Here is a 17,279-nt window from a genome sequence, read left to right on the forward strand (position 1 = left end):
TTTGAAGTTAGTTTCAGTCTTATTGGCTGTTTTAGCTCTCTTTGTAACAATTCTGTGTTTCAGCTGGTGTATCGAGTAGCCATGTGGTAATTTTTCATCTTTTTGTAAGCAGTTTTCAGTCTCTTTGAAGTTATTTTGAGTCATCTGCCTTCCCAGACAGAGGTGCTAACAGTGTCTTCCAACAGAAACTCTGGCTCAGGGACCCACGTGGGGGGCCAGTGGACCTATTCAGTAATTCTTCTATACACTAGACATTGAGACTGAATCAAGTCTTTGACCTTGAATAAGCACTGGCATAAGTTTTCAACACCCGGCCTCGGGTCTGTTGTCTATCTGCCTATCAATCTACCTATCCATCAGGAGCCCAGAGAGCTGTTGCAGGATGGATGGCATGTATCTCAGCTGCCACATGGGGAGCTTAATCACTCCTTCTCACTGCTATCAGACATGCGGACAAAGTGCAGTTAAGCAGAGAATACCGCAGAGGTTTTCACAGACAACACAGCCCTCTGACAATGAGCCGCGCCTGACGTCAGTCCACATCACTGCTGCCATATCACCTGTCATCATTAAATTACACAGGGCAGACGGACAAATCCATATTAATGAGGCGTCCTAGATTAAGCTGAGCTAAACGCCGGTGCTCTCACCTCAGCCACAGTGCCCACGTCCGCAAAGCGATGCTGGACATGAACATTAATTATTAGAGATGTGGTGAGGACCCAAATCCCTGCAGGGAGGAAGCGATATATGAAACTTCAGACCTGGTTTGATTTAATTCTTGAACAGATTAAATAGCAGTTCCCAACCTTTCGATGAAGGGAGAGCTCGAGCACTGATATTTAAATACAAGATTAAGGTTTCCTTTGGCGGGTATTTTTGCAATCGCGATACAAACTCATCAGACCTCTAATTTTCCATTGGATCAGATCACTTGAGTACACAGAAAATTATCAGATTTAGACATCATTACGTTATCCATGAAGTGTGATTAAAAACAAAATCGCAAAATGGTCATGCTAAAATACGCAGGTCTCGCCAGAAAACATCATCAAAAGAAATATAGGGCTTGAAAAGAAAAGTCAATTTAACCAGTTGCGCTTTTCTGAGTAATAACTCAAAAATAAGCTGCAAAAACTAACATTATGATAGTTACAAACAATTCAGAAGCAGGTGGATCTTTCATAGCTGTGAATTTGCATTATTGCAGATTTCCTTCAAATCTAAAAGGTCTGTTAAGATCCCTGTTTTCCATCCACATCTTGCTCATCATGTCACTTCCCACAGAACTATCGGTTTCAAAGAATAAACTGAATACACTGAATACTGAGCGGGATCGTCTCCATTACAAATGAGGTCAGGTGCTTGTTTAGTCATGTTAATGAAAGTAGTCCATCAAAGACGAGCAAAAGAAGACGGAAGAGATGAAACAAACAAAACGCGCAGGTGCTGACTTTAGTCGTCTTTGATGTATGTTTCCGTGTGGTTTTCATTTACAGCCGTGTTATGGGATGTATGGAAGCTGCCATGCCCGGAGAAGTGCTCGTGTTCCTGCATGTGCGACATGCTGGATCGTCTCCAGAGAAAAGCGCTGCCATTGTTGCTGCGGCCTTATCGTTTACACGGGCATAATGGCCGGGGTGTCTACTTTCTGCCGCTGTTTATTGAAAAGTCTGAACAAGGAATACCATTTTAAACCTCATTGGCAATTAATGACTGCAGAGATTGCCAGGACGAATGAGGACAAAGAGTAATGCAGGACACACTGTTGACTTTCTCGGGGTGCACAACAAAGAAGCCATGTGTGCTTTTATTTCACTAAGTCTTGAATTCATTAAAGGCTTACATGTTTATCTAATCAAACTAGGGCTGGGCGATATGGCCAAAAAATAAAATCTCGATTTTTTTAGTCATCTTGGACGATTACGATTTTAATCGATTTTTGTTGTTTCTTTGCGGTCTGTTTGCTATGGCTAGTGCTAGCCATGCCGCACTCCTGTAGCTGCAGCACTCTTCCCATTCTTTAGGATGCTTCTGCCGGAGGTGCTAAAAGAGGTTAGTTATGCTGCTACTTTTCGTTTTCACGGTACTTTTGCAAACCTTGCACATGACCGTAGTTTGCTCTGTGTCAGTCTTGTCAAAGCCGAACCACTTCCATATAATCGATGTAACATGAGGCCCTTTTCTCGCGACCAACTCTTCGTCTGCTGTTCTGTCCGCCATGACGGTGGTGTGAGTGTTTTGGCGGAAGGAGATGAGAGGCAAACACCAGTGCACAAGTCGTAAAAGGCAGAATCTGTACTGTTATATATTTAAGCTCGCCTCGACTTTACGATTTGGCAAATTTTCAATTCGTCGGGTTTTAAAAAGGCGAATTAATCGAATTAATTCGATTTATCGCCCAGCCCTAAATCAAACCAATCTGCACTTAAGCAGAAACCTTTTCTGTTTTGCTAATTTATTATAGATGAATGAAAGTTTTCCTTACGTGTCCTTTGAGATTGACAGTATCTTCTGTGGTGCATCTCTACAAGCTTTGCATACAGGCATTGTCAGACATCAGCAGGGCTACTCCTGAACCTTCAGGCCATTGTGTCCTGTCTGATCCTGTCTTTGTGCTTCAGTCACTGTCATGTCCAAAGGTGACAGGCCTGCTTCTTAGAAAGCCTCGGGGAAATTCCTCCAAATCAGAATATACAACAGCTGTTATATTATCCTTTGAGTGGCATTTTGACAAACTCTTTGTGGGCTGTACTGTAGCTTTTTATTCATCCACTACTTCTTTTCAGCCACCTTCCATAGTCGCAGGTTTAAAGTACTGCCACTTAGATAGCGTGACAAGTTTGTTAATCTCTGCAGAGGAAAGGAAACTCTTAAAGGTGCCAATTTAGATCTGATGCAGCAACCCAGCCTTCACAAAATTACTTTGCTATGCAAGTAAACTGCATGCTCAAATACATTTTTAGGGAACTCTGAGACTTTATGAACATTTGATGTAAGGATGTTGAAGATGTGATGCCATACAGACAAAGACCTGTTCAGTGAAGTCATAATTAGGAAATCAGGAAAACAACGTCTTACATCTGCAGTTTTTAGCCAGCTTCTCCATTTAAAGGTGAATTAATGCTATTATAATCAACACTACTAACAACAAAGGAGTAATACAAAAATCTAAATTTATGCTCTTTAAATAATCTATTTAATTCAGAATTTAAAATACAATATGGCCACAGAGTGATGCATATTCAGTTTAGCATTACAGCAGTTTTAACTTTGGTGTAATGGAAGATCTATAAAAGAGCAGCTTTTAAAAGGTTGTGCTACATATTGGCCTTCATTTAAAAGGTTCTTTTAGTGAACACAAGGTCTCACAAATGGAACACACGTCTAAATCAGTTTCTTATTTTCAATTAGGGAATAAAAGTCGCTCCATCGCCGCTATCTTTGAAGTATTTTTAGGCGCTCTAGTAGCAATATCGTACATGAAAGCTTGCTCATCTCTGCCCACATCTGCCATCATAAAGGAGCGCACTACAGAGGCAAAGCCAAAAGCTCGCAGACCCCGATGAGGGGCTCACAAAGCAGAGGATGCAATTTGTATGAATTCTGCTCATAATGAGTGGTCTGCTGTCAGCGCAGGGCAGAGAACGGCTCCTCTCAGCAGAGCTAAAGGATGGAAAATTACAGTTTAGAAAGGAGGGACAGTAACCATGGTGAATGACCAGCTCACTCCATGCTTTCCTGTCTTTTCACTGCTAAAACCCCATGTGCATCTACTTCAGAGCACACACACACAGCTCTGACGCTGCCACACACTAAACTGTCAGGCAGTGATTTCAGCCTCAGGATTAGCCACCAGATTTGGAGTGCTGGCTGCAGATTTCTGCAAGGGAAATTTTGAAAGAGGATCTGCAACCACAGGGAGTAAACATGGAGTAAACCAAAAAAAATGTGTTTCTACTGTCAAATTTGAGCCCTGGAAGTTTAAATCATCTCACACAATGTGAAACTACAGTGCAAAATGACAACAGTCTTTTCAGATGAGCGTCTTTGTGTTGCTGTAATGCAGCGAGCAGCCTGATTATTCAGCATCTTGAAATCTGAGTGAAGGAACTGCAGGGTCCTCTGCAAAGGTCGGGAGGAAGGACAGTGATGAAAAGGGAAAGAAACACAAGATGGAGAGGTGAAAACTATCTACTGGGTTAGCATAACACTGCTGCTGTTGATGCTGAGTCCACTGAGCTTGGATTACAGAAATATGGACTCTGTTCCAGCACTGTGGAACACAGTTGGCAGAGATGCAGTCGAGATGAAATAAAATGCAGCATAATTGACTGAAAGTAATTCAATGGTAAATTGAAAAACAACTTTTCATGTTGCATATTTTTGCTGTGTACATTTGAATCAGTTGTGCATCTGTTCTGGCTCTAGGGTTGGGTTTTTCAAAAGGGCGGTGGTTTGCAGATGTGCCAAGCAAATGCGGCTTGGTTTCGAGTTGGGTACTATTTTTGCTGGGAAAGCAGTGGTGCTAAATCAAAGATTCACCCACATATGTTATGATCGTGCAAAGCTATGCCTCTATATAAATTCCAATGTCAATGTGCTAACATGCTCACAATAATAATGTTGACCAGGAATTTAAGATCATCTCAGTTTGGCCTGTTAGCACGCATAGATGCTAATTACCGCTAAACCCAATTCAAACAATGGAATATTCCAATTTTTGATTAAGTATTGAACAATCTGGTATGATAATGGAGCTAGACAAAATGTTTAGACAGTCTTCAGGTGGCTACAACTCATCCCTAAATGGAAATATGCATGTGTATATATAATATGCATGTGTAGACCAAAGTCTGTTGCATCTGTCCAACTATTAAAGTGGCCTAAAACCATGAAAATCATAGCAACACCAATGGAAAACTTTGGAAATTTCCAAATCAGCCAGAACTGTCCTCTGGGATCCACAGATGTATGTTCAAAATGGGACTGTTTTTTGTATTTTACACCATCTGAGGAAGCTGGGGCAGAGCTCAGAATCAGTCACACTATGAAGCAGTTAGGGTTAAGGCTGTTGCTCAAGGGCACTGCCAAGCTGCCACTGCTGGAGCTTGAACCTCTAACATTCTGATTAGTAGCCCAAAACCTAAACCACTGAGCCTCCTCTACTACCACCGAGATAATTCATGTAATAACTGATTAGATATTACAGTCAGAAACACAGCAATGCATCAACAAGCCAACCTATATTGCCATTCTTACAGCCTTTCTGCTAACGTGATTAAAAGTGTTAAAGTCCATAAAAATGCTACATCAAAGACCTTTAGCAACACTGCTGTGACACCTTTCCTACATTAGTTGTTATCAAATCTCCTTACGTTTGCTAACCATGTTCACTGGATATCTTCAGCTTCGTTCAGCTCTGTATCAAAGCAGGAACAAAAATTACATAGTCAGAACGTCAAACGGCAAAGAAAACCGATATCTGACACGGTACTGGACCCGGCAAACACTTTTTCTCCTCTGAGGTTGACCTCCATTACATGTTTGTCTGGAGCTTGACATTTCAAAAAGGCTACAGCAGGCAATGAAATATGAAAGACGGAGAAGTGGGGGATCTGGAGGGAAAAGCTTTTTTAGATGACCAGAAAGCAGCAGCTGCACTAAAGTCCCCTTGAACTTTTGTGAAAAATATCACAAGTTCACAGCTGCATCTTCCCATTCCTGTACTTCGGCAGGTGCAAGAGAGCAAAGTCAAATACGAAAAAACAAAACAAAAAAAAATTTCAGTGTAATGTACAAACAACGGAAATCAGGTACAACAGGGGACATTTCAACCTGTGCTCCAACCTTCTCAGTGTATAAACTAATGCAGTGCGACAGCCCCTGTGAACAGAAATCCCTGCTCTGCTGCTCTCAGCATGGAGCCCACGGCACGCAAGCTAACCCCTGCCCCCATGATGCTAACTGGCCTGCAACCAAATCCCCCAGGTGACCTATAAGTAAACACCAAGACTCCCTGTGGTGGCTAAAACTGTTACATAATCCCTGGCCCGATTTGGTCACCAATGCACGTACCTGGCGAGACACGCTGTGAGAAGAACAATCAGACCTTTAATCTGCACCTACACGCTCTTTGTCTGCACAATACAATGCATAGTCACGCTACACAGGTAAATATTTGACGTCTCAGTCAAATGACAGCAGGTTTTGTGCTCCTACCTCCAACACGAGCCACAGCTGATCTCCACATTTCACATCCTTCTTGTAGTACATCCCATAAAACTTGACAACATTGGCGTGGTCAGAAAGAGCCTTGAGGATGTTGTATTCTGCTTCAATCTCCTCATCGATATCCTGAAAAACAGCCATACAGGTCAGTTAAAATTACAAAACAGACGTATTCTGTCGTCTACAAACTGATATTTGACTATTTTTTATCGATCATGCTTCCATTTTGTGACCCTTAATTCCAAATGGCATGAATAGGAAGGACGGATAAATTATTACCAACTACCTAGATTAAATGAAGACATTTATTTGCTTTTTATTGGTCAAAGTTGGGTAAAATTAATACCACTCTTATGAATTCCCACTAAATATCAAGTCAGTCAGGAGATGGTTAACTTAGCTCTACGTGAAGACTGGAAACAAAGGGAAACCGCTAGCCTAGCTCTGTCAAAATGCAAAAATAACATTTAAAAAAAATCAAAATAACAGTATATATTGTTTGTATGATTGCTACAAAAAAATGCTGGACAAATTTAGCTTTTGTTGTCAAGCAAAGCTAACCATCCCCTGTATCCTGATTCATATAGAACAGCCAGTAGGGCCAAACAATTAACTGAAAAATGATCAAAATCACAATATTGTCTAGTGCAATGTCCCTATAAAAGAAGCATTGCTGCACTACAAAAAAACAAGATGAATACTTATGCAATTACTTATTTTGCATTTGATGCTCTTAAAGAATTGACATGACACTGCAGATATCTGTTCTCACTTTGACATGAAAGAGTCTTTTTTGTACACTCTTGTCACAACAGCCAAATTAAGCAGACCACAATTTAATGATAAAAAGCAATGAAATGGGAAAACTTTTAAAGTGGGGTGGAAACTTTATGTAAGGGCGGTGTAACACAGAACTATTGTATTCATAACCAAAACTTTTAAAAATCATATTATGGCAAAGACTACCATTCAAATTGTAGGAGCTGCAGTTTTTGAATAGTCAAATATGTCACAACATCCATTATTATCATTACAAATGAAGCACTTTGGTGCTACAAAGATGCATGCAGACAATAAAGCCTATTCTTTAGATGTAACAAGCTAGCTTGGTACAGACTGCAGCAAAAATTCCATCACCATTTGCATTTTTTGTGGACAAGAAATGCAAAAAATACTATGCCCACTATAAAATTAATTGACTAACTATAACACTATTCAACAGACACAGATGCAGAGAACAATACACACATTTACAGCATCAGAATGTACAATGCTTTGCTTAAGAGGTTCCCACATTTTTTGTTTTGCACAAACAAATGTATTAGCCTTTATCACAGGTTTATTATGTCTGAGTCATAAGTGGCTCAGCCAAAGCTATTTCCTCTTGCCAAACTTTCAGAGGAGAGGCCAGAGAAGCAGAAACTATCCAGTTTTTCACAAAATAATAAGAATTATTCGAGAAAAGTCAGAAAAAAGCGTTGGATTTTGACATCTCCTCTGATCCCTGATTTATCTCATGACCTTTTGGTTGGGTCCCAAAACGCAGAACAGTTCATTTTATTTCATCAACAATGGTACCGATACATGAAAAAAAGCACAATTATTACACTGTAAGGCCTCCAAATGTCTTTGCATACAGCAGGGACTTTTCAGTAAAGTGGTACTGTAATGTTATGGGTCTGTACGTGAAATAATCATAGCAGTGATTAATATTATGGTAATGACAGTCCTCACAGACTAGTGGTCTGCATATAATCATTTCTCAATAATGAGAAACAGTAACAAATTTCACTAAAGACTAATGAGTCTTGAAGACGGAAGTCTGTATTTAGTAGATGAAAATGGCTGCTCATTATAGCTTCTAAATAAACCGCATAGTTTAATGTAGCTTCAAAACACACAACAGAGGGAGTATCTGTCTGTGAAGGACAAGGCAATGTCAGATTGTAGAACCTGTCTAAGCTAAAACAGAAACAGCTTAGCAGTACAATGCATGCTGATATCTGACAAACTGTGCCCTTTGCTGATGTTTAATTAAATTGAAATCAAATCGGGGGATAATAACTTATCTAAGCTAATTAGGCGTTACATTACTGCTCTGAAATGTAGTACATCTTTCTAAGTACTACTCTGTAGCTGATCAATCTTGCCACTATGAAAAATCTGTGTTTTATAATTCAGATCAGTCCCAGGCTATCATGTAGTAACATTATGTTTTTCTGCGACACATCTTGTCTAAAGCAAGCGTTCATTGCTTTAGGCCAATTTTTTTTTTTTACTTCAGACACTTCTGCTTTGGTGCCAAATGTGCTTTGGCTCGATGCTAAAGCACCACACAAGCAGAGAAGCCCGAAATGATGAGAGCGAACTGAACTGAGGCAATTTGCTGAGATAATTTGCTGATGGTCGTAGATGGAGGAATAGTTAGAAGAACCTCCCTCTAATAATCATCCCGTGAAGTGAATAGAACAGAGCAGAATGGTGTTTATCTTGCCAAGGGCTGAGCTAAAGTGTCAGACACTGTGCTCACGATTTAGCATTTAGCAGAGATCTGAGAAATATACTTTTCCACAAGTTTTCACACCAGTTCCATCAATTAAATCTTTTATTGTAAAAGGGTTGCATCCATTCTGAAATATCAAGATAGTAGAGATGTTTTCATTTACTACGAGGTAGAGTAAAAGTGGACTGTTGCATGAAAAGAAAAGCCTAAAATGTAAACTATTGTCGTGAAACATGCAACAATAAGCTTAGCCGTAGCACACATAAAACACAGGCATTTCAAATGCCAAATAAATTTCACTGTAGAAACATCTTTCATGAAATTATAGAGCCACTGATCGCATCAAAACCCAACAATTTTTAAATCAAAAATGCATGAAAACACACATTTTATAGGCACAAAATTAAATCTAGTTAAAGGTATGAAACAATTAAATTTGTAAGGAAAATTAGTGGAAATATACTCACTAAAGAACTGAAAGACTGTGAGGTTAACAGTGAGCAAAAGAAAGGAAAAATCAGTGACACGTCAGCTCTGTTTGCGTCTCGTCTTATATATGTTTAGTCCTAATAAAAATTATAAATGTGACAGATTCAAGGTCGTAAGTTCAGTAACATTCCCTCCTTGTGCCACAACCAAGAGCATGAACACACCAGAGGCTTCCAGCTGCTTTAACAAGCACTGAACTACAACATGTGTGTGGCACAGAGCGAGGTCATGATCCCACACAGGACCAAACATGTGACTTAACACCACATTAAGAAAAAGGGTCATTTAACATAAGATGTGGGCTAAAATGAACAATTATCGGGCATATATAGTCCAATAAGACGATAACACATTCATAATTTAGTCCATGACTCATTTCTGGCCTCAGGATTGAACTGCTTTAGCTAAAACACACGACTTACATGGATGGGGTCCAGTATCTTCACAGCTGCTTTGCTTCCGTCGATCTTGTTGAGCACCTTGTAGACTTTCCCGTAGGTGCCTTTCCCAATTGTCTCGATGATTTCCCAGGTGTCAGTAGGATCTGGAAAGTTGTCAAAGACAATCGACTTCCCTGATTGTGGAAACATCTTCAGGAGAGATCTCCTATAGAACCGAGGGGGAACACACATGGGTGTCAGATGGGTGAGAGCATCGTATATATGACCTACATTATGCATGCATTGGTGTGTCTGTGGTGTTATTAATCCATGTGATAACTTAATAAACATATTAGTGACGAGCTCAGCTGAAGGAGACTTAAATCCAAGTGTGCAGGGAGATAATATGTATAAGTCAACACATTTGAAACAGTAATTGTTTTTCATTTAAAACACGCATATTACATTTCTTCAGATTTTAAATTAAGTACTCGAAGTATAGCCCGATAATTGGTTTGTCTTGTTCTGAGTGCTCCATGCTGGTTTGTTTGGGAATTAAAGTGGAGGACAAGTGTTAACCTGGAGGATAATCCATGGTATCTAGATCGATTTGGGTTGATTTTTAAGGTTGAGGCCTTTTAAACTCTCTTCACTTGAGCTGTAAAACTCTTCAACACACAGAACTACAGGCAGCAAATATCTCTTAATCTTCATTGATACTGTCCCATCACTGACAAATGCAGAACTGAGAATTTTGCAGCCTCTTAGCCTGACTTCCAAATAGGTGTTTCCTACTTTCGGAGCAAATCAAAGCAGACTGATACCTGATCACCAATGTCAGATTTACCTGACTATATAAACACAAGCTATGCAAACACAGAATCTATAGTACAGAATGTTATCTTTACATGTAAATGTGTAGAGGAAAGTTTTGAGCAAACCAAATATTCACAGAAAATAAGATATTGCTAAAACCCACACATACATACAACCTTCAAGGGTGTCTGATCTATCCTCAGTTATGTCAGAACAGCCAAACAATCAAGACAACATGCATGAAAACTAAAGCCTCAATAAAAGCAAAACAAGTTGAATCAGACTTACATTGTTCTCTAAATGAAACACGGGACATTTTGGCAAAACAGTTAATCCATTTCTGTGCAAAAGGTTAGCATGAAGGCTGTGGCAGGCTAGCCTGGCCTGGCTGTGAGTGTAAACCACAGAGGAGGAGCTAACGGGAGCTAATCTCACTAGCAATTCCCCTGCTCCACAGTCGCCATTGGAACCCATCTCTAAGTGGTAGGAGATACGGTGGGATTAGCAGGAATTAGCCACTGTTGCAGCATGAGCCTTTCCCCATATAGATGCCCATTCATACACAAAAGGAAAGCTGGTTAGAGTCCCTAAGCACACGTTGGTGCAAAACCTCTTTTTATTGTCACCGGTCGCTTTATTTACGTTTAGAGAAGCTTGTTGTGCAGGATGCTATCTTAGATTTACTTCCGGCAGTGATTTAATCTAAACTACTTGTAAATGTGATGATTTAAATCACTTTTGACTGCTAGTGTGAGCCGACTGCTCTGCACAGGAAGATAAAACAGGTGGACATGGAAGCTATTGTGCAGCGATAATATCAGTCATTGCCTGTGCGCGGCAATTAGACTCCTATGTATGCATCCTAGTGGAGGTAATTGCATTTGTGTTTTCCTAATGTACAGTGTCCAAGTTATCTGCAGACACCCTCAATAATACATCACTGCCTCTATATGTGTCAACATGCTGTGACACATGAGACAGGAGGGCGAAACCTAAGGACTCACACTGGACACCTCCAACAAGAGCACAGGCTGCAAGGAAATAACCCCTTAGAGGAGACCGGGTGTGTGTCTGTGTCTGTATGCATGGGGTTATCTAACCTTGTGTACCCTGTGGCGCTGGCTGGCTGTCACTTTTCATTAGCTGTTTAGGGATACGGCTTTAACCACAGTCTGCGTACGAGTGCACAAATAATGAAGTGCATGTGTAACAACCGAGCATGCCTTTGCTGTTTGAACAGATGTGTCGCTGTGGATTTGAAAGAAATAATAGGTTTGGCACAAATAAAGAAAATTCCACTGTTTGCACTGAAACCAAAGACGAACTAGGAAAAGAGCAGTCCTCAGTGGAAATCCCCTCTTTGATCTGAGTGATGTCTCTGCAAAGGTTTGGCCACTTGAAGCTAATCTGTAACGCTGATGAGTGAGTTAAAGTTACAGCTTAACCTTGGCACAAGAAAACTGCCTGCTTTACGAGCCAAGACAGTCTGCCGGCGTTAGGCTCGCCAAAGTCAAAAAACAATACTCTCACTTAGACGGCAGGAGTTTTGTAAAGTAATACTGTGATGCAAATGGTTGTGAATAGAAAGATGCAGCTAACGATTCTCAAATTACACGCAGCAGAATAATCCCCTTGCAAAGAGTTTAGAACTTGGCATTTCCTCACATACAAAGAGCAATAAAAGCATCACCCCAAGATCTATTAACGACATTTTAAGAAGGCAGTTTGTTGAAAATTTGTGACACTATGACATAAAAACCTCTGCTTTTTGTGAATGATTCAGCTGAGATAAAGACAATAAATCTTACCACGCAAATCTGGTACTAAGTCCATTATCAGCACTAAATAGTAACAAAACTTGAACACATTAGGCGTAACTGAACATAATGTATGCTTTAAAATATTTACAGATTTAAATTATACTTAATTTTAGCAACAGAACTATTTCAGTATTCATAATTACTGACCTTTGATGACTGGTGGTGAAAGGGAACAAAGCGAACAAAGTCACAGAGATGGTAAGTATAAAGCATAGATTAACACACACATGCACATGCACACACACTGTATACACACAGCTACTATGGGCCGAGCCACTCCCAAAGTTTGCAAATAAGAAATCCAAATGAGGCAGCCAAGTTGGCATGCAGTAAAAGATGCACCCATTCTTAGCATTTAGCAATAGAAGCATATTTACTGACATACAAAAACATAAGCCAGCATCATACTTACTCTTTTTAAAGTTTGTTAACATGCTTGTGGATGGCAGCATTAGCAAGCAAGAGCAGGATGTTGTTCCTGTGTGCCCCGGCCACCTCTGCTATGTATTATACATCAAGAATAAGGAACACTTGCAGAGCATGTCAAAGTTATTAGGCTCAAGTAATTAGTTTAAGTAATTAGTTTTAGCATGAAGACGTCCAGTCGCCAGCAGCCGATGAGTCTGATAGTGTCATAAATTACCCTGGAGGAGACAAGCTAACAACAGGCGAGTGCACGGACGGCAGCAAGGAGCGAGTCAGGTGTAACAGGCCATGACTGCAGTGCAGCGCTCTCAGCATCATTTAGCAGTGTCCCATTACACTGGCACTGCTGAGGGAAGAGTCGCTGAGAGGCCGAGCCAGAGCTGGACTGAGAGTTCAGTTTAGGGTGCTGGGCTGATGGTATCTGAAACTTGCTCCACATAAAGTCAGTTTCTTAGATGTAGCATTTTCACATCATTTACATTTGGTATACATATGGTGGAATTAGGGGCTGCACAGTAGAGTAGTGGTTACCACTTTCGCCTTGCAGCAAGAAGATCCCCGGTTCAAATCAAGGCTTGGGCCTGGGATCTTTCTGCATGGAGTTTGCATGTTCTCCTTGTGCATGCGTGGATTTTCTCTGGGTACTCCGGCTTCCTCCCACAGTCCAAAAATATGCTGAGGTTAATTGATAACTCTAAATCCGTAGGTGTGAATGTGAGTGTGATTGTTTGTCTGTATATGTAGCCCTGTGACAGACTGGTGACCTGTCCAGGGTGTCCCCTGCCTTCGTCCGAGTCAGCTGAGATAGGCTCCAGCCCCCCCTGCAACCCTAGTGAGGACAAAGCGGTGTACAGAGAATGGATGGATGGTGGAATTATGGCAAACAAATATGGGAAATGCCGTGAAGATCAGAAAAATGTGTTAATGGTAAAAAAAAATTGAGAATTGCAAATGACTTATTAACTTTTGCTAATGGTTTGGATCAGGGGTGTCAAACTCATTTTGGTCCAGGGGCCGCATACAGCCTAATTTGATCTCAAAGGAGCCAGACCAGTAAACGTATAGCATAAGTACCAAGAAGTAACAATAAGTTTAAGTTTTTCCAAAGTTTTAGTGCAAAGGAGAACAAGTACATTAGAAAAATCTTTATATGTAATGAACTGTCCTTTGAAAAATTATATTAGAAACAACCAGAGATTAGAGTAAGTGCAATTTCAACAACACTATGACTCAGTTTAACATTTATTTGTGTGCATTGTGCATTGCAACTGATCACAGTGATTGTACAATGGCACAACATATTTAGTCACAGGTATGTGTGACTTAAAAACATAGTCCTGGAATTTAAAAAAAAAAATCTAACTAATCAAGACACAGAATTTTTTTTGAAGTCCGTTTTCCACATCTGGAAAGTAATTGTGAACACCTAAATTAACTCTGCACACCTTTAAATTTTAAGTAGCAGCTATTTTATACAGACAGTTAAAGTAAAGTTGTCACCTGCCTTGTTTATGTATAAAATGCCTATGTAAAATATACATTAAAAACTACATACATAATGAGTTTGACACATGTGGTTTAGACAGTAAGAAATGCCTGACCTTTGACCTGTCTCAGTCAACAGCCTCCAGAAAGTTACTCCATGACAAATAATTAACAGCATGTTTGTCCTCTTTTATGATGGTAGCTTTTAGAAACTCTGTCACTAGCGATGCTAATGATGTGTGAAGCTGGTTATTATTTGTCTTTTAGTTGTATCATTTGTTTACATTAATAATACCTTTGATTTCACAGAACACTTAAAAACGTTGCCCAATTAACAATCTCTCTTTGTGGAGGAAAAGTAAGATTTCATGCAGCTTTGATTTACTCTCTGTAAATTATTGATTCTGCTCAAACTGTCAGAAACTAATTGCTTCAGCAGTGAAGCTGATAATTTATCATACAGACTAACAGATGGCACAGTGATTGTTTTCCCCTAAACACTCTGAGGCACGTCTCCATCATATATCTGCATCTTATGTTATGGAACGAAGCAGGAAAGACAATCAGATGTATTCAGCTAGTTTTTAAACAATCCAACTCAGTTAAAAAAGAAGCATTACAGGCATGTAATAATTCTGACACTATGAAAAAAAAAACAGACCTTATGTTATATCCTTGAAAATACAAGTAATTTGGTTGTCATAATGGATGTTAATGAGCTGTTACTAACTGCAAAAAAGCCAAAATTGCATAATGAATCAGTAATTATTATGCTTTCATACATGCTTTTACTTTCTAACTAGTTTCATGCATTGGTGCAATTAATAAAGTCTACCAGTGGTGTCCAATACCCATTTTACATGCGATAGCCAGTTACCTGATTTAACTTCACGCTTATGCTGAAATATTGATGCCAGCCTCTCAGTTATCATCTAACAGTAACTGTATAGCTACTCATGCCAGATACAAGCAATCCTATCTTTGCATACATTTCATTTTATGTTTGCGATCTTGGTAACTAAAGACAGTGGCTCAATGCATGCATCATTGCAAATAAAGGAGGTGTTGACCTGATAACTCATCAGATAAACTTCAGACAAACACTGTCTAAACTTAGATGGACAGATGGTGTATGTGGGTGTGTGTATGTTGGTATGTTTGGGTGTGTGGGTATGTATGTCTGTTCGTATGTCTACGTATGTGTGTGAATGTATATGTGATTGTGTATCTGAGTCATTCCATCTCATTTCAACAAATCTGAGGAAATTTTGTTGCATGACCTCCTCTGATCATCGCCAAACTTTTTTTTAACTATCCCAACATAAGAATAGATTACTTGCAAAGTTTTAACATCATATGATTGCTATTTGCTAAGTTATAAAATATTTAAATCCCTATTTTTCCACTCGGAAATTGATATGTTAGGTAGAAAGGCTTGATTTAGGAAGATAATACTGGGAACTGACTGATGATATAGACTTACAAGTGATCTGAAGGGTTCAAACACCTTAACAATAGAGCAGGAAAAAAAAATTTGGAATGAATATACCCATTTCTCTGTGGTACAGGGCAATTTAAAAATTTGGCGAAAATGGCATTTTTCAAGAATTTAGGCATTTTTTTCACAAATTTTAATAAGTAACAAGGTTCATATGTTATAAAAATCTCAAAGTACCTTAAAAGTTCTCTCTAACCTAAAAATATCCAAGAGCTAGCTAGTCTCCTTAGACCTCAAAACGATGCCTATTTATGAAACAGACTGAAAAACACCATACATATATTGGCACAGAAACCAATGTGGGACATGGAGTAGAAACATGAAACTTTGTCTGTATAACAATAAACATCCGAATAATTGATATCTGAAGTATCAACATTGTTTCTTGAATCCTTCATGGCCAATTTAACCAAGAAATGCACTATGTTTATAGGCGTTTTTTTAGGAATTCTAACTAATATATTGCAGTTAAAATGAGTTATATTGCCTTAGGTCCCATGTAAAACATGTAATTTGTCCCCAACTTATCACACCACTATTTCTGTCCTTTGAACTGCTTGAATTTCTCTGAAATCAGGCCATCATCTGCACCAGATATGTGGTACTGTCCACCACGGCGTGTTGAAGGAGCAGTGATTGGACAGAGGATGTGGGCTGTAGGCACCCACACTACGTCATCCTTTCTAGGCCATGTGAACTTCTTGCTGGGACCTTTTGGGTGCATGAATTTCACTTGCAAATCTTCAAATTCAGCTGATAAGTCAAATACGATACCGAGGCTGTCCTGAGAATGCAGTCTGGGAGTGATGCCATTTCTTCTTATTCAGTTACTGTATGAAAGAAAAACAATGTCTATATAATAATTAACTTCAGATATGCCCTTTGTAACTTATACTACGATGCTGATGCTTCAGATTCATCTTTCATCTTTAGTTGGTCATGTAAATGGTTCCTAAAAACAAAAACGAGGATCAAAATGTATAGTAAATTGATTCAGCAGTTGCTCATCTTTGGCACAAGAAACAAATATGAAAGTAAGTTCACACATACTTCACACATACTAGTTCCTCCAAAAAAATTTGAACCGCGTACCATGTATCCCACATGCACTTTTTAATGCCTAAAGTTAGGCTATTTTGGGTCTACACCTGAGTTCAACAGCCTATAAATCAATAAATAAGCTTTATTTTAATGTTTTAAAACTTTTACCTTATGCAACTTTCATTAGTAAAGAAGAAAATTCATTCTTTCAATGTCTTTTCACAAGAATAAGTCCTAAAATAGAGGCATGAAAAACCCAAAATAAAGTCGCCCATGAAATAATAAGGATATTTTGGGAAATTCCACAGTCCAGTATTTTTTTATTTTCATTCATTTCTATACTTTTCTCACCAGAAGGGTAAAAGTTTTGGAAGGGGAAAAAATTCTGACCATGTAAAAGGAGTATAAATTGCTTTTTTAGTAGTTTAAAACCCTAAAATCATAGGCGAGGATTAAGTTTGGACTGACTATGGGTATTAGATTAGATCATTACTGCTTATACTGTATGTTTATAACCATAATACTTTGCATTTGTTCATAAAATTACCCAAATAAAGCCCAAAAAAATTTTTGGGAGGATCTGAGAAAGT

The 17,279-nt window shown here is 39.2% G+C and overlaps 1 protein-coding gene across 3 annotated transcripts in view; it reads right to left on the reverse strand.

The window, feature by feature from the left end:
• The window catches only part of myo3a (myosin IIIA), a 71,952-nt gene that overhangs the window by 51,785 nt on the left and 2,888 nt on the right, over window positions 1–17,279 (reverse strand). For 2 of the 3 annotated variants that reach the window (XM_022208033.2, XM_051940602.1), the window contains exons 2-3: window positions 9,646–9,829; window positions 6,223–6,357 (exon numbers count right to left, since the gene is read on the reverse strand). In XM_022208033.2, the coding sequence (XP_022063725.2) occupies window positions 6,223–6,357; window positions 9,646–9,829 (319 nt within the window). Of the gene's footprint in view, window positions 1–6,222; window positions 6,358–9,645; window positions 9,830–10,707; window positions 10,831–17,279 lie in introns of those variants that run through there. The other variant, XM_051940603.1, reaches the window with a different exon arrangement.

Source organism: Acanthochromis polyacanthus, chromosome 20 (assembly GCF_021347895.1).
Source record: "Acanthochromis polyacanthus isolate Apoly-LR-REF ecotype Palm Island chromosome 20, KAUST_Apoly_ChrSc, whole genome shotgun sequence".
In the NCBI taxonomy this organism is placed as follows: domain Eukaryota; kingdom Metazoa; phylum Chordata; class Actinopteri; family Pomacentridae; genus Acanthochromis; species Acanthochromis polyacanthus.